The sequence below is a fragment of the Phoenix dactylifera genome, chromosome 8, assembly GCF_051530095.1.
Source record: "Phoenix dactylifera cultivar Ajwa chromosome 8, Ajwa_hap1_PhDact_Kaust_v1.1, whole genome shotgun sequence".
In the NCBI taxonomy this organism is placed as follows: domain Eukaryota; kingdom Viridiplantae; phylum Streptophyta; class Magnoliopsida; order Arecales; family Arecaceae; genus Phoenix; species Phoenix dactylifera.
The window spans coordinates 4,503,344-4,524,763 of NC_143197.1; the positions used below are offsets into that span (position 1 = coordinate 4,503,344).

At 36.8% G+C, this 21,420-nt stretch overlaps 1 protein-coding gene across 8 annotated transcripts in view; it reads right to left on the reverse strand.

Annotated features, from left to right (window-relative positions):
- Window positions 1-408: 408 nt before the first annotated feature.
- The window catches only part of LOC103702083 (HEAT/U-box domain-containing protein), a 31,225-nt gene continuing 10,213 nt past the window's right edge, over window positions 409-21,420 (reverse strand). For 3 of the 8 annotated variants that reach the window (XM_008784372.5, XM_088702445.1, XM_088702446.2), the window contains exons 6-16: window positions 20,971-21,073; window positions 19,772-19,924; window positions 17,136-17,791; window positions 16,528-17,017; window positions 11,411-11,904; window positions 9,541-10,348; window positions 6,978-7,695; window positions 5,801-6,888; window positions 5,260-5,715; window positions 2,549-2,779; window positions 409-1,068 (exon numbers count right to left, since the gene is read on the reverse strand). In XM_008784372.5, coding sequence (XP_008782594.3) covers window positions 841-1,068; window positions 2,549-2,779; window positions 5,260-5,715; window positions 5,801-6,888; window positions 6,978-7,695; window positions 9,541-10,348; window positions 11,411-11,904; window positions 16,528-17,017; window positions 17,136-17,791; window positions 19,772-19,924; window positions 20,971-21,073 — 5,425 coding nt within the window. In that variant the 3' untranslated portion in view covers window positions 409-840. The other 5 variants (XR_003384672.3, XM_039124341.2, XM_088702447.1 and 2 more) reach the window with 5 other exon arrangements.

Below are 21,420 nucleotides of genomic sequence, written 5' to 3' on the forward strand. Positions count from 1 at the left end.
TGCACCCACCATCTCCCAGAACGTACCATTCCATTAGTATTTTAGCTTTCAATGTATGACGGACTCCTTTGACTAAATACAAAGCAGCAGTTTGCTTTAGAGACCCGCATGATGCAACACAAAACTCACACATAATTATACTATAGCGACACCAAACTAATTTCGAGCAAGTCATGGAAGATAAGACATTAAGGTAAAAATATGATGCCTCTTCTTTCCCCTATCGCACAGAGCCATGGTTTCTAGATGGCAGAAACTATAGGTGGAAAAAGTTACAGACCAAATACTTGAGAGTGAAACAATGACACCAATTTTAAAGAGCCAAAGAATGTACAAATTCATTTTCTTCTTAAAAATGAGAGAAAAAAGTTATTCATCCGATACAATATATTCTAGAAACATGAGATGTTTATGCTGAATCAATTAAGGTACCCTGAGGTCATCCTTCTCCCTCTTTTTAATATGTAATAATTTACCACTCTTTTTGAGATTTAATAATTTACAATTTAATACAACAAAATTTTTCACCAAATACATTTTACATAACTCGTTACCAGGTATATGAGTTACGCCAATGACAGTAGCAGACCAATCTCTACAGCTATTTTGCTTAAAAGAACAAGGTACTGCCACATTACAAATCTCCAATAATTATACAGCTAAAAAACTTCTCGATTTTGGAATTCAAAACACTCTTGTCATCAAAGAATAATACTGCAGCATCTAAATTCATGCAGCTCCAGAATTCCTTCCTGCTCTGCAGAATACTTGGGGATTCAGATTAAAGTATCTTGTGCTAATGGTCCCAATTTTGTTTTGAAGTAGAACAAAAATAACAGATCAAAATGGTGTCTGACACAATGGGCATGTTGACTTGTGAGAGGTTGAGAACCACTTGTACAGGCAAGCAGAGTGAAACTTGTGCTTACAGGTTTTGCAAGCCAGCCGGGGAAGACTATGATTAGTTGTGTGGAGGATACTGTAACAGATAGGGCATTCCTCAACACCTTCAAACTCTTTGTCAAAATTACTCTTCCAGATGCGAATTGCCTCAGCTATCGCACCATTCTGCACAAAATAAGAAATCAACTTCAACTCTTCTGCCTGGAAATTGATTTAACATATTTGACGAAAGACCAGAAAATATGCCCCCTTATTTATAAGCATGAATACCATAAAAAATTTAAGGGATATAAGAATTTACGGACCATAACAGCAATTAATAAAAAGCGCTACAAGAGTACAAGATGGATAACTATTAAGCCAACAGAAAACGTGCCTTGACAGTAGGAACAACAACAATAATCACGAGCACATGCATGAAAATACAACACTACAACTAATAGCAGTACTTCAACTATGTGAAATGGCAACACAATGTCAACATAATAATTGACTGAGACGATAAATAGCTGATATAGGGGCAAAAGTCATTTCATGACTATCTATACTGTTTTAGCACATCCGATGCAGCTGCCATGTTATTTTGACTGTCATGATCAGTTATTATGCAATGGAAAAAAAATACCCAAGTACCCACTAATTTCTTAACCACTTCTGAAGATTTTAAAGGGACCTAACCAAAGCAAATGCTATATTAAGCGCCAACGCAGTTTTGAGAAAACATCTGTCAGCAAGACATGCAAAAACCATGATCAATTAGCATGCCAACATGATATCTGCAAAATTGATGCCACCATGTTCCTTCTCGTTTATGCTTTTTAGATTGTCAGCTAAATCTACAAAAATAATATAAGGGAACTCTGAAGGAGAAATCTTCCTACACAATGAGTGCAAATGGATTAATATCCAGCAGGTTAGTACAAATTAACTAAAACTTATGTCTATTCCCAAAAAAAAGATACTAAAACTTATGTCTACCTCAACTCCTGCAACATTGTGCGCTCAATACAATACGATTACATGACTCCTGAACTTGAAAAAGGCCAGAATAACTTAAAACAGGCAACACTGTACTAAAACATTACCGCACTGTAACTTTCTAATGGATGCCACATCAAGAGAACCTCATGACGAAGTTTTTCTCCAGTGTTTGTGTAACTAAAAGTCCTTCATTCTTCTTTTTGGTCACTTGGCAGATATAAACAACTTACAGAGGCTCTCTTGATAAAATAAGAGCATCATGTCCAAAGGAGACCCCCAGATCAAAGAATAGTTTAATATCCAACTGCCACAGCCAGTTAACACCAAAAGCAGGACCTAGGAAAGTGTAAGCGAACAAAGTGCTTTTAACAATTGCATAATCAGAGAACAAGCAAACAGTAAGGCAACCAAGGAATATAAATAAACCAACGAGTACGCACGGCAATCAAGATCTATTTTTTTTTCAAAAAACTGTAGCATACAAGCCACATAGAAAAGTACGTGAATCTGTTTACTTTTTGCCATCCTTTTCATCTTGAGTAGAAAAGAATCATCAAATCACCAAATGAATGGAAATAATACACAATGGAGAGAGAAGACTAGAACTGCATTTTGAGTAGCATGAAGTATACATAAACAAGTACAAAAGTGCATATTAAATAACCTGATTGCGAACAAATGCAGTTAGGGACAGCAGCCATTTTCGTTGCTTCACTTCACTGATACCCAGACTTCTTGTGCACTCAACATCCACAGGACGCAATGGGTAACAACTGGGAAGGCGAATTACAAGATCCATTCCTGTCTCCTCCTTTTTATAAGTAGCAATAATTTCATATGCTGTTCTATTCACACTCACTGAGAAGTTCTCGTCAGCAGTGACAGTCTCTTTTACCTGCTTGGATAAATATTTGAAACTAGTGAGGCTCAAATATTTCTAGAAAAGCATGTTAGTCATCTACCAATGTAGTTTTTGAATAAATATTCCTTTCCAGCACCATTCAGAACTTTTTCTGGATAACACATTTAATTTCTAATTTACAAGAATCACTTTTGACAAACAAAAAGAGGTCCACAAGAATTTGTCTGCCTCCAAAACCAGAACACCACAAATTCACAATTATTGAATCCACCACTAAATTTCAGTCCTTAATCTATAATTTAGTTTTAGGATCTACCAGTGTACAAAAACCACAAACACATACATCACAAAAAGGAGCTTAGTGGTAAACACGATAGCATGATCCTTATTATACTAAATAAGAGCTAGCCTGCCAGGTTGATATTCAAATCAGAATACTAGCTACTTTGATGGTTGATAAAGATGTTTGCAATATTATTGACAGGGTTTCCAAGTGAGCTTCGCTAGAAAGATGCACGTGAAAACATATGCCGCAAGGATCTATATTTGAGTTCTTAAGAAAGACAGCTTTATGCCTATCCTAAGTATGTTAAAGAATATTTTTGTCTCACATTGACAATGTTTCCTGGAAATTTATAGCTTAAAATAATGGTCTCAATCCTTGATACAGTTAAATCAGCAATAATTGCATCATACATCCTTTAATATGTCAGACAACTGCCACATAAAATAACAAACTTACAGAAAGTTTTTTGGAAAAAGTATGAGATGCACATAATGTTGTCACACACCAACAAAGATTACATACTAAAGATTGGCAAAAAAGGAGAGCAAACACTAAATTATCAACTGCCCCTTCCCCCTAACAATACACACATAAAAAAAGGAAAAATGATACAAAAAAAATATTTAGACCAAATCTCTCACAGTTAGAACGAAAAGATTGCCTACATAAATTGCACAAACTATTTGCAATGGGGCACAACAGCCAAGCAGATCTCAATCTATTCTAACAGGTGAGCACAAGCAGCTTCCAGTAGAGCTCCTACAAAAGCTAACAGAATCTGTTTCTATAAAAACGTTGGACTTTGGCCACTCATCCGCCCCGTCCCTGAAGGCTTTTAGAAAACAAGACCCCGGCACCATTTTCTTTTACTATTTCTCCCATTCCCTAAAGACCAGAGAAAAACATACAGATTGGCTGGAATTTCACACTAGATGCCCCTTAGTAACTCCAATATCAGAGCCGAGACTTTCTAATAAGGCAATCATAAGCATCTCTCTTTCGAGTTCACAAAGTGGGATGAAATCAGGGAGTCAGCCCCCTCTTATCAATTAGAACAGACTAGGTTTGTCCACAATCAAGATTTTATTACAAGTGAACCTTGAACTCAACTCAACTCACCCTTATTCTCAAACTAGTTGAGGTTGGCAACATGAATCCTTTCCCTCCATTCTGTGCTATTTAGGGTTGAGATATCAAAGAATTTTTGGTCTACCTTTACGGCTCCTCATTTCTTCTACAATATATCAATCATACATACTGGTGCAACTCCCAGTCTAAGTTATATATGTCAAATCATCTAAGTCATCCTTCTCTCAATTTGTCCTATGTGAACCTTGAGTCATCTAAAATTCTTTAAGTGGGGCTTCTCAATTGTCAATGATTTTATAATAGAAGTTAATAATAACCTGTTTATTCAGTTGCATCCAATGCCTTTAGGCCCCCCCTTCACTAAAAGCATATTTTCTAGATCTTACTTGACATTCATGCTTAAGATGTAACACTTACAAGTTTTCAAACTTGTAAGCTAAGAGCATTATTATAAGGGCTTTGGTTCTTTTATAGTCTCTTCATGGGGAAAATTGCATAATGCAAAAACTTTTAGTTAGGAGATAATTTTTTCCTTTTCTTTTTCTCTCTAGATAACCATTAAACATTTTACATATCCCATTTAAAATTTTAAGAATCATTTCAACATTTATAAATTGGATGCATTCAATGCAGCAGCAATAAGCCTCTATTAGACTTTTCTGTTCTTTCTACATGCATCTCCCAGAATTTTGCATCACAAATTTCTGTGCATCCCACTCAACAAATTTAGGAAAGAATGTTCAGTAAGGATGTTCTCTCACATAAATCATTTGCTTCTGTTGTACAAGTCAGGCACTTGTGCCATTTCTTCTCAATTTTGAGGAAAAAGGCCCAGATGCAATTCCTTTTATTTGAAAGTCAAGACAACAGTAATGCATTAGTCTATTCTATAAGCTGGCACTAATAAATACTAATACTTGCACCAAAAGATCCACCAAAAGCCTCAGTTTAGACCTCAGACAAATCCTTACCCCCCAACTTAGAATGCATGTACTGTAATCTGATAGTCTCTTCTTGATTAATGCTGAAAAGGAAAGACCTACTTCCTAAAGAATGTTTACATGTTGCTGAGACAGATAGTATTTTTCAGAATATATTAGTCTGTTTTAGAACATATTTGTTGGTCAAGACCACGTACCTGAGATAACTCATCTAAAAGAAGTGGAGGACTACACCATGTTTTTGTGAAATACTCAATGGCAGATGAAAAAGAACGGTCACGTAAGCTAGTAAACCAATTGCGCACATAAGAAGGTAGAAGTCGAATAATCATTCCATATATTGCACCAGCAAGTGAAGCCATCTGCTCAGTCCCAACAGGCCAAAGTGACTCTACATATAAAAATAAAGAGCATGTACTTATGGCACGCTTAGCAGCATTTGCAGCCTTAGACGCTTCAACTACAAGATCAACATCTTTTTTCTTTAGGTTACTTGCACCCAACTTCATAGGAATATGTTGGAAAATACAATCTATTATTGTTGAACTAACAGAATCTTGTATGTACTGAATCAGTCTTTCCCTTGCTGTGGAAGAAGATGGCAGTGAATGTAGATAAGACAACAATAGAGCCCAGGCAAGAAAAACATTTACCTGCACATGGGAAAGTGCTGGTATATCAATACAGAGGAGGAGGTAAAATGCTGATAAGTATAAAACAAAAGATCAAATGTTTTACCCGGTCTTGTGCTACTAAATCCATTTCAAAAAGTTCAGCAGCTGGTTTCTGGATCAGGCATGAGATCTCATCCCTCAGACAGAAAGACTCTTCCACAGATGATTCAGCACTACGCAACAGGTCAGACTCTGGGTTTGCAATTGCATTTCCATCCAGGCAACCCTCTTTAACAAGTGACAGATGTCTTATGGGTTCAGAAGAAAGTATACTATAAGCAGCAAACTGTAAAGAATAGATTGGTCTGGATGAAAAAAGAATTGCATACAGCGAGCTAACCGAACCCTTGCTAAGACCCCATAGTTCCATGGACTGCACTGCTGCATTTTTAACACGAACAGGTGAATTGATAACGAATGATGCAACTAGCCCCCAAAAATGTGAATGAGCCAGCCGACTTGAGGCTACAATTGATGAAGCCTCTCCACCACATGCATTGGCAATGGCTTCAGCAACACCAGTTGCAAAAAACAGCCGAAGAACACTTCCCACTATCCGATCTTTAATATATGCCCACTTCCCCGATCTTATTGACTGCAACATTTCAACATTATCTGCTACATGGAGTTCATTAAGCTGGAAGAGCAGACATAATATAATTAGAGCAGTATTGGAAATATGCATTGGTAATGGATCTAAAGCCTGAACTGCTACTTCAAGCTTCTTTTTGATTAGTTCCAAGTCCTCTGTTGCTATGCAGTTTATTACAACATCATCTATATCCTCTGCTATTTCCTCCATTAGGCAAACAGATGATTCAATCCATTTATGTGATTTATCTAACACAAAGTTCCAATCATCTTCATCAAACTCCTGCCAGCAATACCCAACGGAAACTGCTGTTAGCTTTGCTTGAATCATCTGTACTAACATCAAAGTAAATGAACTTTCATTGGACGACGCAGCAGAAGACATCTGATTAGAAGCTGTACAAGCATCATAGCAGAATCGCTGCTTTCGGAATAAACTTAGCAATAAGTGTCTCTCCGGATGGCCAATATCCCTCAGCAACTCAACTTTGAATTTTCCAATACTTCCTACTACACTTAAAGGATAACAAGATATGACAACTTGAATCCATTCTTCCAGATCTGCAACAGGAACCGAAAGGATTTTACTAATCCATGACAACAGTGTATATAATCTAATTTAAACTAAAATGAGAAGAAGATGCACTCACCTTGCTGCCCAGTTTGCCCTGAGCCCAAAGAAGGGAATGTTAGAGCTGTCTTAAGCCAACTCAAGATATTCTTACTCACTAAATCATCCCTTGCAGTAACCAGTGAAACATCTTCTTTAGCTTCATCCAACTCAGAGCTCTCTAGTAATGGCTGAATAATAACACTGAGAACAAAAGGAAGAATTCTTAGACAGGGTCTATTTACAGTCGTAGTAACAAAAAGTTTGCCTACTACATGTTCAAAGAATACATCAGCATCACTCTTTCCCCATATTTTGTCTTTGACAAATAGTGTCAATAGCAAGGAAATTAGGGCACGCAGGAAGGGATCCTGAATACTCTCAATGTCATCATCTGAAACAGTCCATGCATTAAATGAGATCCATTGGCTATAAGCTCCGTGCACGAGAGCACCATCAAGCAATATTTTGACTACAGAAGATAGTACATTTATCACAGAAGAAGATGCTTCACTTTCTGCATATTGGCTCAGAGAAGGTAAGAATGAGTCTGAAGCACTGCCTGCTCTCCACTTCCATGTGCAAAGTAGCTCAGCTGCAAGCCACGCTCGAGTGCAAGAAGAAAAGCATGAAACAAGTTCACTGGTAGGTGATGCTGTAGAAATTGGAGTATCTGGAACACCAGCAATCACTTTGCCCACTCCAAGACTTGAAATAATCTTGTCAACGAAAGTAACAAATTGATGATGCCTCAGTTCCTGCAAATTATCATAAAAATGCAATGAGCCAACATCAAGGTATCTTTACTAAAAGGTGGACCCCAACAACTACAAAAAGAATGCATTAACCATCGAGTAATGATATTTCTCAAATCAAAGAAAAGTGTATAGATGCTTTCTTGTAAAAACATAATCAAAAAGTGGACAGACAGGTATTTAAGAGAAAACAGTAGCAATGAACCAGTTGTGAAGATGATACCTAGAAACCCATAATCAAGAGCTTTTGCTAAGTCTAAGCAACAACGCACTCAAAATTTCAAATGCAATGAAAAGCACTGCTTACATGATATTCTGAATTTCTGATAAGCATGCAGATCCCAAAATAAAGAAGCAAAATGCCATCAGCAGTTAAAAGCATGCTTTTGTGACAATAAAAAAAAAAATCGAAAGGTAAAGGATTCCTATGTAAATTAATTTGTCATAACTGTATCTTCTATAAGGTGTATCTCCATTACAGCCCACCCAGCGCGATAACAATGAAAGCACAACATATGATGTCTGTAACCTGAATAAAGTTGTTCAATTAAGAGAATGAAAATTCATTTACGATAACCACAAAAAGATTGCAACTTGTCCATCATTTCCATCTTCCATGAACAATTGAAATCTATGTCTCATATATGTTTCGCATTGGCAGGTTATATTCAGCCATTATAGGAACATGCCTTGGAGACTGTTGACTAGTCACTGATGCTTATCATGGGATGTGTAGCTAGATTTAGTTTTTCAATACTGGAAAATTCTGATTGGCATCAAGGTGTTTGGTGTGTCAACGTACATTTTCCAGAAAATGCTTTCGAGTCTTTAGATTATCAGGAAAATTTCCTATGGAACAAATAAGGAAAAGTTTTTTGTTATGAAATTGAGTAAGGAAAGGTGGGTTGGGAGGGATATAAGGTAAAAGAATGAGAAGTCGCTAGGACAACTATAATTTTTTCCCCTTTCCCCTAACATAGAGGACCACATAGGAAACTTGGACAGTCCATGATACTAAATAGAGATTGAAAATTAAATATCATCAAATAATGATAGAAAGAGTATAACCATCAAGTAATAAATGTCACAAAAACTGAAAACGTATAACAGTTGGTTAAACATTATATATATATATACTTCGATACATACATATACACACATATACAAAATATGGTCTAAAGTATGGACAATGGACATGCTGGCATCTTAGGTTTCTAGAATATTTGTGTCACATTCCTCTTGACACTTGATATCTGTTGCAACTTTTCAACTAAAGTTGGATAAGTGCAACAAAGCTGAACTTTTTCCAGAGTAGCCAGGGCACCTCTTTTGTTGTTGTTGTTTTACTTCTGCAAAATCCGTTTTAAGCCCAATTTGAGTGTTTTTGGGATGACTATGGCCAAAACTAGACTGCACAACTTTTATGTTTAACTTAATCCACATGTCATCAGCCAGTTGTTCACTAAACACTCCATGGGAATCAAAATTTCAACTTATTTTCCATTATGAAAGTTGTTGCAAGCAAATAAAATGGGTTCACTCTGATTTGACTCTGTTTAACAAATTTAATGAAAACCTAACATATTCACTATAAAACTAACATTCTTTCTGCTAAAAATTAATAATCTGAAGTTGAATAACAAAAACAAAAACACGATGTAAATCATAGAAAAGTTATTTTAAGTATTTATCATGAAATCTAGAAAAGTAGGCATATGGTGCAATAGCATAACATGATGATGATGACAACAATAGCAATGATTGTACTTGTAGTAATAATAACAATAACAATGATGATGATGATGATGATGATGATGATGAAGCTGCAAATAAATTAGGGATTCTTACATTAGTGCTCATATCAACTGTCTTAACTTGAATTTTGGCTGCCCAAGTTCCATCGTGGAAAACTGGAGCAACCCACAGAGGCCAGGATCTGCTCTCAGATAACATCTGGTCCAACAACATTTGCAACTCTGTATGATCATGACAGATGACTTCCAACATACTCAAAAACCATTCAGAGCACAAAGCAGAAACTGAATTTACACTTAAATCAGTGGTTTCAAATACAGCACATCTAATGGTCTGAACTAAAATGTTTCCCAACCTTGATATGATGCTTGAGCTAAGGCTTCTCCAGAAAGAGGTACTTATCTTGTGGCAAAAAGCATGCATACTTCTTCCAAGAGCCAACTTAGAACTAACCTGGTTTTCTGAGTTATTATTTACCACATCCCTGGATGCCGAAACAGATATCTTGACATCGGCATCATATTTACAGCTTTCTGAACTATCATCACCTAAATGTGATGTCATACTACACTCCCAGTCAATGATGAATAAAGCCGCCAAAATAGAAGAAATCAAACTGCAATCCTCATCAAGTAGCTTCAAGCAAAAGATGCTACCCTCAAGAACTTCAAAAGCAAATCGAGCTCTCTCAAACTGGATAATGGAAGATGGTTCTTGTATATGTGAGAAGTCCATGGATCCATCAGACAGGAACAAAGAGCATGAAAACTTTGCCCAATGAAAAGGCGATGTAGTAAGGATTAATGACAGATTTTTCAAAATTCCCTTGAATGTTATCATTAGTGCTTCTTTAGAAAGAAAGCAGATCTGATCATCTTCAATTGACCCTCCAAGTACAGCACTGCAGAAAGATACAATCACATGAAGGTAGAAATATGAACAGGAATTGCACCACATAAGAACAATCTATAGTTCAACACTGCTAGAAGGAATGAACATTAAAACACTAGAATATTATATATCATCATAGAAAAATGAATGCTGTAACGAATCATGCAATTCTTTGGTACAAAGCACAGAACAAAAAAAATCAAGGTGGCTTGCTTCTGTCAAATGCATATATATTTTACAAAAATTGGCCATTTGATCACCCAGTAACAAGCAAAATCTAATATAGATAAATGTAGCTGTTACAAGGTGGTGGCAGCTCATGTGGAGCAGTATATTCCATTGAGGAATTCCACATGGCTATCATTTTCCCATCCAATTTTTCTTGTCAGTCATGAAAACTAAATATGCCTTCTCTCTCAACAGTCTGTAGTGAGAGAAAAAAAACCCGAAAGTAAGGGTCATAAAACTAATACATGAATACTTCATGTGAATGAGCGGAAAAAAAAGCCATAGCCATAACCAACATTCCTCGTCTAGCCTCTAGAATGTTTTAATTATCTTCTTCCCTCAATTTAGATATTAAGGGTTGTACCTGATGCCCTAGAAGAGAATAAATAATTTACACCAGGTTTAAATTCAAATATTGGTGATATTGTAACAACTATCTCTCAACTTTTCTTTTACTTCTCGCTGGAAGTCAAAGTTTCAATTAAAGGTGTTCAAATTGTAAATGCTTTATGTCAGTTGGTGAGGATTCTCTAATTTACAAACACAATTTGCTAGAAAAGAACTTCTCCTGTAGAAATTCATCAAGAACATCAATAATCTTTCTAAGCACAGTTGCTGGACAAAAAGGGCAGGACGAGGCATACTCAATTGTCAAAATTATCCAGCATGGTTTAGCATGCCCAAGAAAGCAGGTCTTAACTATTGGATTTTCTCACTAATGGAGAATAGCCCATGAAATATTTCCTAACATAAGCAAAGAAACCAAAATTACCAAAATATTATAAAAGAAATTTCCTACAATTTTTGTCGTAGAAGTCAGCAGCTATTGTATACTATGTATTACCGTAGAAATTTTGCATGGGTGACTCCTGAAAAAGAATGACAGGCAACAAAAGTTGCAATTGAATCTAACAGGTTGTGCCGCCAGTTTCCTGGGAGAGAACCATTTTTCTGCAAATGTCCCAGCTTCTTGGTGCTGATTCTTTCTCTCACCTTCTCAATGAGCATTGCCAACAATTCAATACGACTGAAATTGTCTGAGGACTCAGATACAGAAAAATTTTCAAGTTTTGTAGCATACGTAATGATCGAACACCATTGTTCACAGAAACATTCATCTTGAACTAAAGCAATCAATAAATCAAGTTTTGAATTGCTGGAGTCACTATGCCCATGAAAACACCAAGGAATAAAATCATCATTAAACATCTGTAAGAAATGCTTCATTTTTGACTCGGCATCACCTTCATCAGTCGTTCTACCACTGTATGAGAATATTGTTATAGGTCCAAATATTTCAACTAAGACAGACAAAAGCCTGACAACATCTGGGGAGTCCTGCAGTTAAGAAGGGTTAAACCAAGATCAGTTATATTTGTCTTTGATGGGTTAATTCAGCAACTTCATGGTTGCAAGACACATGATTTATAATTCCACAATGGGTATAGCATCATGGAATGCAGACAAATTTTAAACCCAGATATTTTGATGAACTACACTAGAAGCAACAAGTACATAATGCACAACCAGAAAAATAATTGATCAACTAAATCTAATTCCTGACACAGATATGGTCTGTGAGATATATAAATTATAAGTTTACAATAACAAGTTAATTACAAAGTTTACCAACACCCATTTCGTCAGATGTATAAATTGAACAATTAATCACCTACAATAGACACTTTTCTGAATAGGGTGCTTCACAAAATTACAAGCAAGAGTGATTCTCTATTAGTATCTGATAGAATGAAAAATTAACTTTGTCCCATATCTGTTAAGTTTGTTCCTCATGTTCTCACAGTCCCCCACTCAATGGAAGAAAAGAAAAGGTGAAATCCTAAAAAAGAAAAATCCCATTTAAGCTTGAGTCATGTATTAAGTCTTTCATTTCTTGTGCAGCAAGTCTTTTTTCTTTTTCTTTATAGTTCGATCTTAGATGAAACTGGCCTAGAAACCTACTTAGATTTGTTTCAGTGAGGGCAGGAACCAGGAATCCAAAAATACCAACAATGCCAGTGAATACTGACAAAATACAACCTTAGCTAGCCACCCACTATGAACAATTACAAAGTAGAGAGGGATTATCAATTAATTCTTGGAACGTTCATAATGGAAATTCTGCAGAACTCTACGTCAAAGAGACTTCTTACAAGCTAGTGATTGGCACTATCTTGGAGGAGCAAGAGACAAGTGAGGATTGACAACTAAAAGAAAGTCCTTACAGCTTCCTTCCATTTCATTGTCAATGAAATTTGTGGTTGCTAACCACTGTTTCACTCAAAAAGCATGCTAAGATTCCTTCCTCTATTCTATCATTGATGATGCATGACCATTGTCAGTAAGTGGAGAGATTTTGTATCATATACCCCATTAGTGAAATAGATCTTAGAGCCTAGAGATATTCACTTTGCAGATAGCTCTTTAGAGGGACAAATGACAATTAAATGCAAAAGCTTGAAGTAATAACATAGTTTTTGTGCCCTCAAACAACGTGGGTTGCGTGTGAGTTACCTAAATATATAAGAAACATTTAGCCTTGGATGGTAGGCCTGAATAACTTTTGTAAGTTTTCTTTTGCTCAGGGATCAACTTATTATTGTTAAGATTTCTCTATCAATGGCTTGAAGGAGAGAAAATGAATCTGCAGTGGTCACACTACCCTCTACAATAGCCATGGCCACAATGGAAATTCGAGGAAGCTGGGACTGAAGCAAATGGAAGTAATGATCAACACTTTGGTAAAGTTGTCAGAAACAGCTTGGTCACAGGAGGCTATATGCAAGACTTTTAGTGACTCAAAAGGTTTACAAAGGATAACTGTCTGGTGTTCATCTAGATGCTTTTCATAAACTAGTGTTTGAGATTGGAAGAGCAACAGAACAAGAAGATTGACCGAGAAAAGGTAAGTCCCTATGAAGTGAGGATCGATAAACTAGAAGTTGTTTCTCATTTCTATGCTGGTACTAAATGGTTTTTTAGTGTCAACAAAGACATTTGTTTGGCTAATTACATTTATGCCAGCACCTAAACTTTCTATAACTGATTATCTGAAGTTCTGTTGCTGACTTCTTAGAAAGGCTATCATTGTTTAGGCAAAGATTTTGAGGCAATAACGTGTTTTGATGTCCCTAAATGTTCTGGGTTACACCTATACATTCAACAAGTTTAAAGTCCTGACCAAGAGGGCTGGATTATTTTCAAAAATTTCTTCTTGATTTAGGATTCCTTAACATGTATTAAGATTAATCTTTTTAAACAACGATTTAAAGGAGCAATATTGCCACAGAAAGTCATCTAGGCGTCTGATCTATCCTGCCTAGGTGCCTAATACCTTCAAAGCTATTAGGTGAGGCGGGCATTTAGCCTTCCCTCAGCTGCTTGTTACGATGCAGATGCATATTTCTAATTTTATTAGCACTTTAAATTTCTGCCATCTTCTACATGTATCTTATTAAGAATATTTATTGTTTAGTAATTTAGGGTACATTAATTTGTCCAAGAGTGCATACGTCAAAGCACATTAAGACCAAGATCATAACCATCCATCTTGTATCTTCCCTCATCTAACAACAAACATCCATCAAGCTGCCCTGTCTTAACTCTGAGCCCTCCTCTCCATCATGGGTGGCAAGAGGAGGGTTTAGGGAAGTCTACAAGATAAAGGGGTAAATCCAAAAGCTAGGATTAGTTTATTTGTGACATTTTGATTATACATACTACTAGATTAGTTTTAGTAAATTCTGGTGATTTTAACTCTAGGCACTCACCTAGCCACCTAGGCATTTTGATAAGCTTGTAGAGGAGATAAAGCACATCCTTCTTTCTGGTGGTTTTGATGCCTGTGATAACCATGTATACAGAAAGGAGACTAATGAAGGTTAGGTTAAAGTGAACCAAAAGCCATCATCAACAACATTGACCTGTTGTGGTTTTTCAGGAGGAAAGAAAAAGTCTATGAGGCAATTGATGACCTTTGGACAGGTGGCAGAGGCGATCCAAAAAGGCTTCCTACATGCTAGTCATTAAGATCACCTTAGAATGGCAAGAGGACAAAAGCAAGGTTTCACACACTAAAGAAAGCCCCAATATAGTGATGTAATTGGGCATTTCAGGACTTCAGTGATAGAATTTATGTTCAGTTTTTTAGAGATTCATATAATTTATGTTCAGTTTTTTAGAGATTCATCTTCTATCTTCAACATTTTTGTTTCATATCTCTGGGGGCCTTTGAAGTCCTTTTGTCAATCAAATTATGGTCTGATTTGTCAATATCTTGTTAGGATTTAATTGGCCGTTATCGGTTGGTGTATGTTACTTAATTTAGGAGTCCAGATTTACTCGGTTGTTTAGGACTATTTTGTTTCCTTTTAAACGAGTCCTGGTCGAGGAGGGGAAAGCAGGTTATTTGAGTCCATTAAAAGGCCTCTTGGCCGGCTGCTTATTGGAATGGTTTTCAGTCTTATTTGGAGATATATGAGAACCACAAGCCTTTTGTTCTCTCTCTCTCTCTCTCTCTCTCTCTTCCCATTCTTCTCTTCTTCTATTATCTATTTATGTCTCCTTCCTCTCACCACAGCTGCAAGTCAAGTTTCATTCATAGTTCGCCGTCTCGGTGCCACGCTAGCAGTGTCCCAGTATGGTATGGTGCAGAGTTTTTTTAGCGTACCGAGTGTCGATACGCCACTCGTACCGGTACTGGTACCGAACCGGTACGATACAGTATGCTCCATACCGTCTGATTCGGGCCAATACGGCATATCACAGTTTCATTAGATCTGGACCAAATCTTCTGCTGGTTTATATGGTGTGATTTTTAAATCTTCAGTGGCTACATCACAATCAGATACCAGGTTGTTCTTGTATGGATTGTGGTGCACAGACATTCTTGAGGGAGCAAATGATCTGGTTAATTCCATTAAAGAATGAGATTAATTAGCAATATGAAAACATCTCTTCACAATTAGTACTTAAATTAATTTAGTTTGCTTAGGGAAAGAAATTTGAAAAAATAAGCAGTCTATAATACCATAATATGTTTTGTGTGACAAGTTACACTAATGCAGTAGTCTAGATCCTTGGCCAACAAACCAGAATGTTTATGAAGTATTATCATAATTTTCTGCTATCAACCTGAGTCACACCGTAACAAGAACTATGCTCGTAGAGTTCAACTGGTTTATGTGGATAAATAATGTCTGTCAGATAAGCAATATTGCTGCTTAATTTTAATAATTCAAGCATGATGGAAACGTCTTGCTGTTCATACAATCATATAGTTAACTCTTTTACATGGTAAAAGAGAAGTAACATATTGCAAAATACAATTAATTACAAACATAGCATTATGATGAGGATAAAGATAATGACAATAAGGAAAACAATAAGTAATCACTTCATATTTAGAAAATGCTGAAGACAATAAAATCACAGAGAAGGAAGCAGAACAATATGGACAATCCGAGGCATCCCTTATACTGTCTAAAGAAATAACTGTTTTATGTTTTAAGTTTTAACATAATTAAAAAGTCAAAAAAAAGGTAATCCCTGAATATATGCAACCTTTAACGCATCCTCTTTTTTTAGAACATCATAATTCGTTTCTACCAATATGGAAAAGGGTAGTGAAAGAGAAATCCATCTGTCAGAAGCTAAAGATCCTTCAATATTTTTAGGGATTGCAGTCCATTTTCAAAATAAAGTTTGCCATTTATAGTTCATTTTGTTGCTGAGTTAACAATAGCAATTTCTTCATGAAACAAAAGAATCGATGTTTCTTAGATACTGGTTAAAGCAAGCCATGTGTCATAGCACACAACATGATCAGTTAACCAAGATAAGCTTCAATGTTTAACAAAGTCAATACTTAGCAGAGTACAAGACCAGAATAATACAATACTGAATTTTAAGGCAAAAGACAAGAAATCACTCTGTTGATGCATGTTTGATTTTGGAGCTTACCATAGATTTGATCACGGGGAAAGACTTAATTACCAATGGTCTGGTTAAACAATGCAAGGGCCATGTTTGACCCTTCTGCAATGCATGTTGATCTAGCAGCCTAAAAAACCTCATAATCCGCTCCAAATTCTCATGAAATTTCAGTAAGTGGTCTCCTTCCTGAATTACCTCCAAACAATCCTTTTGAAATGATGTACAGAAAACATTGAGCAAATCACTTTTTTTCAATGAAATGTCAGATAGAATTCCTATAATGCATTTCCCCAATTCTTGGACATACGTTGTAGGATAACAAGCATCGAGCGTATGCTGTGATCTTTCACGGAATAATTGACTGCCATCTTCAGCTAAGCCATCACATTTCACAAGTTTTTCATCTCGAGTTTTTAAGCTGGCCGACAAAAGATAATCATGCCACAGTAGTCCTACGAGAATCTCATGTACAAGTTTGACTGGAAGATGATTCAATTGGTCTCCTGATGCAGAATATCTGCATAAACACAGTTTTAAAGCAACAAGTCAGAGAGTTACTTCTGTCAAAAGGGTCACCAAGACAATGGGTTGGTGAGATAGCATAACCAACCCTTAAAATTCAGATAGAATTGAACCTTGGAGCATTATATAACCCCCAAAGAAAACATTCTCTGACTGCATTGAACAAAGCCAAAGTATCTGCAGCTGAGTGCAATGGGTTTCTTCCAGCCCACAGATTATGGAAGAAGTCAAAGATAAATTGCTCCCAAACCACTGCTTCAGGAGGAATAGATTTCAAGAATAAGATTATGGCTGGGTAAGAAATCGTTTGTGACCCATAGCACCCATTTCGTAAAAAGTGCCAAACCCTATTTAGGACAACTTTTTGGACATTACAGTGGGACCAGCCACCAGGAAATTTTCTAGAGAAAAGCAATATCATGTCCCACATGGATGAATGGCATGATGCATCCTTTTCTTGGAAAGCACCAAGTATAGCAGAAGAAAGGATTTTCATATTTCCTTCATTGAAAGCATGAGGTATGTGTTTTATGAAACTCGTCAGAACCGAATATGAAGCTGAACGAATAGCAGGATTTTTGGACTTGAGGAATTCAAGAAAATATTCATGCACAGAAAACATATTTTCTGCTGAAGAAGTTGTGGCCCTCCTAGCCTTGGAAACAAGTTTTTGTTCTGGGTTAACATTTTCATCATCGTGGCTCTCTAATTTTACTCCCAGCAAAATATCGACAAGAGTTGCTACTGCTAACAATGATGACGAAATTACCTGTGAAAAAAGAAAAAAGGAAGCATGAAAGAGATGAAGAATATATCGTCAACGAGGAACTCAAAACTTTACCAGTGAATCTGAGTTATCAAAAAGACACAGAAGAAAGAGACATCAGAATGCAACTACAGAGGTAAATAACATTATAAAAAATGAATAATGAAATTGAATTACTACTAGATAAAATATGCAAAAGGAAAAGATAGTCTCCTACAAAGGATACGACAGAATGTTGCATAGACACAGACATGAGAATTGGCTTCGGAAACGTGACCAAGTGTCTGATTCGGCAAGAGGGAAAAAGAGACATATGGGGCTACATAGGATAGCATATAAATTTAACTAAATTATATATTTATACCAGTAAAACATCATCTATTTAAATATTAAAAAGAAGATGTTAATAAGATATTATTTTTTAAAAACTTTCAATCTACATGGTTCTCATTCAAACTTCCCAATTAACTTAAGCATATTAGCAAATAATATTTTGCAAGTTTGTTTCGAAACCTACACCCTTAAGAAATCTCGAAAAAGAACAATTACTCACTCCAACTATCAAATTAGAGGATCAAATTCATTTAGGAAGAGTTCAACTCTCTTCCGATATTAGAAGCGGCAACTAAAGAACTTTATAAGTATCCAGTGTCCAATATTATCTGACAAGGACTTTCTGGAACTAGATACAAGTGCCCCAGTAACAATGACAAAGGACTTAAATGTCAGATCCTAAAATCAGCTTTCTCTATTTTGAATGGACAATAAAAACAGAAAATGTAAGATTGTGAGTGTCACAAGAAATGTTGGCAAACATGCAATGGCACTGTCCTCTAGCTGGACTCTTGAATGATGAGTGTTGATTTATTTTCAGCCTTTAATTGCTCAAACAATTCAAACCATGGAACTACACTTCAGAAACACAAAGAAACTTAATTCCAAAACCTCCCAAATTAGCTATATTTGTTTGAATGAACAACTAAAATAGAAGATATGATGAGCATGATAAACTAGGGATGCTACATGAAAAATTTCATGCTAGCACAGCAATATTGGTCCTTCTCACATATTTCCAGACAGACAGACAGCCATACATTTGGACACGAAAAAAAGAAGTCTAAATTACAAGTCAAAAGCATAATTAGCCACCTAGTACTAGCCACCAATCTCACTAGCACATTTCTATATACATGCATATAAAGACATACAAAGAGGCAGCCATGAAGATTCTCCTTCATGCGCCCTGCATGCATGCCTTTCTCCTCATAAACATACAATCATACATGCATCATAAGTACAATACAAACATCACGTGCATGCAACATATGTATAAAAACAATGACCCACCGCACACGTACATACACATAGATATACCAGACACATACATTTATACATATACGTCATACATAAATATAGAAACAGGCAGAGAAACGTAGTTTCATATAGGCAGACAGGGACCAGCAGGCATGCAAATGCACACCATTCCTCACCTATGAACTAGCACAACGTAGACTTGTACATCATATGCTCCATGCCAAAACCAACACCAACACATGCATGTGCTCGCATACAATTATAGATTAATGTGTGTACACCATGTAGGCATCCACATAATAAGCTCCTTAATAACAAACTACAGGATACACCTGGAAGCAAGTATGTAGGATAAATTTATGCATACAATAAGAAAATACATTTCAGGACCTTCTAGTTAATGTAAGTTGCTCCATTCCCTACGAGAGACCAAAGTAACATGTAGCTAAGATTAGGACAGAAAATGAAGCTCAACTGTAGATGATGCTTGCCATCTTCATGTTGGACCCACTCCAACAAAGAGCAACTTTGATTGAATAAAGGCTTTCAAAATTCAAACTATAATTAGGGTGTTGAAATTATCAAATAAGAGAAAAAAATATCAAACTCATTATTCTATTTAGTAGCCAATGAAAAATAAAAATATCCAGTAGGAATGTCAACACATACACGATGGTGCATATCTTCCAGCTCATCTATAGGTGTTGCCTTATCAGACATGCTTTGCGGTGTAAGCTTTAAATTTTCATCCAGGTATAGGAAGATCTCATTTACACACAGCATCAAGGCGTCCAATCTTCTTTCTGCTGCTGGAAAAGCTGCCTGTTATCAAAATTTGGACAACCAGCTTACAACTAATCATAAACCAGAAAAATTAATGTATTAAGAAGTGCCAAGACCTTATTTTATTTGTCCCCTTTTTCAGTTAGACTATATAAAAATCATGCAAAGGCCCTAGTCACCTAACCTATCCTCTTGACAGAAGTCACATGATCCAACATACTAATTTGTTATAACTCTATGACGCCTTTAGGAAGTGAACAAAAATAATATCATCCAACGTCGGTGGAACCGGTACTAGCACCGTACCGGTTGCCCGACGAGACGAGTCGGTACGGGCCCGCGTCGTGCCATGTCGGGCCCGTACCAACATAATAGAAGAGACGGGGGAGAGGGAGAACGAGAGAGAAAAACAAAGAGAGCAGGGAAGGGAGAGACAGGGAGAGGAAAGAAGAGAGAAGCCGACCGAGGCCGGCCGGCGGAGGCCGAGGAGATGTGGAGGCAGTGCTCCGCCTCGGTCCCTTGTTTCGTTCGCTCGGAGAGGGCTCTTTTATTTTTGCATTTTTTAAGTTAAAGTCGGCAAACCCATTGCCGACTTAATTTAATGGGTTTGCCGACTTCAATTTAAAAAACACAAAAATAAAAGGGGCACCCTCTGGGCCCCTGTTTCAAACGAAACAGGAGACCGAAGGCAAAGCCCCGCCTCTGCATCTCTCCAGCCTCCGCCGACCAGCTCTGGCCGGCCTCTCTTCCTTCCTCTCTCTCTCTCTCCCTGCCTTCCTCGCTCTCTCTCTCTCTCTTTTTCTCTTTGTTCTTCTCCTTCTTCCCCTCCGACGATGGCGTCTCGATTTCAATGTTAGAATCATCCCGGTCCGCCGCCAGTACAGCCCGAGATGCTCCAAACCGGAGGGTTCGAGACGGTTCTGCAGACCTTGATATCATCAATGTGCATTCTGTAAATTTATATGCATGAAATATAATCCTAATACAAGCTAATCCATGCAACTGGAAAACATCTTTCTTGCTGGAATGCCTTTGACACCCACTAGCATCACAAAGCCTCCCTTCAGAAAGTATGAATTACAAACCTCCAAGGATCGCCTGGCAGCTTGGGAAACCTCAGGATTTGGATCAAACTGAGAAAACCACCAAGGACCCATCAAAGACTTCAGATGCGGAGCCAAGCCTCTCCTGAATAAGTGTTTTTTATCAAAACTATCAGAGGAAGTAGGCATAAATATTGTTCTTTCACAGGCAATGTTGGCAACAATAACAATTAACAAGCACTCAGCAATTTTGTCAGTATCATAAGATTGTCCAGGAACAATAAAAGGCATAACAGAAGCCTAAATAAAGACAAAAAACTGACTCGTAGTCAGGAACATAAAAAAGCAATGAAAAGAAGGATTATTGATAAGTACTTAACAAAAAGGATTATTGACAAGTACTTAACAAAAGTTTTGCAGAAAAAATTGTTCCAAATATCAGTAATAAATTATAAGACTATAGCTTTGCTAGGATTTTGAAATTCTGCATTT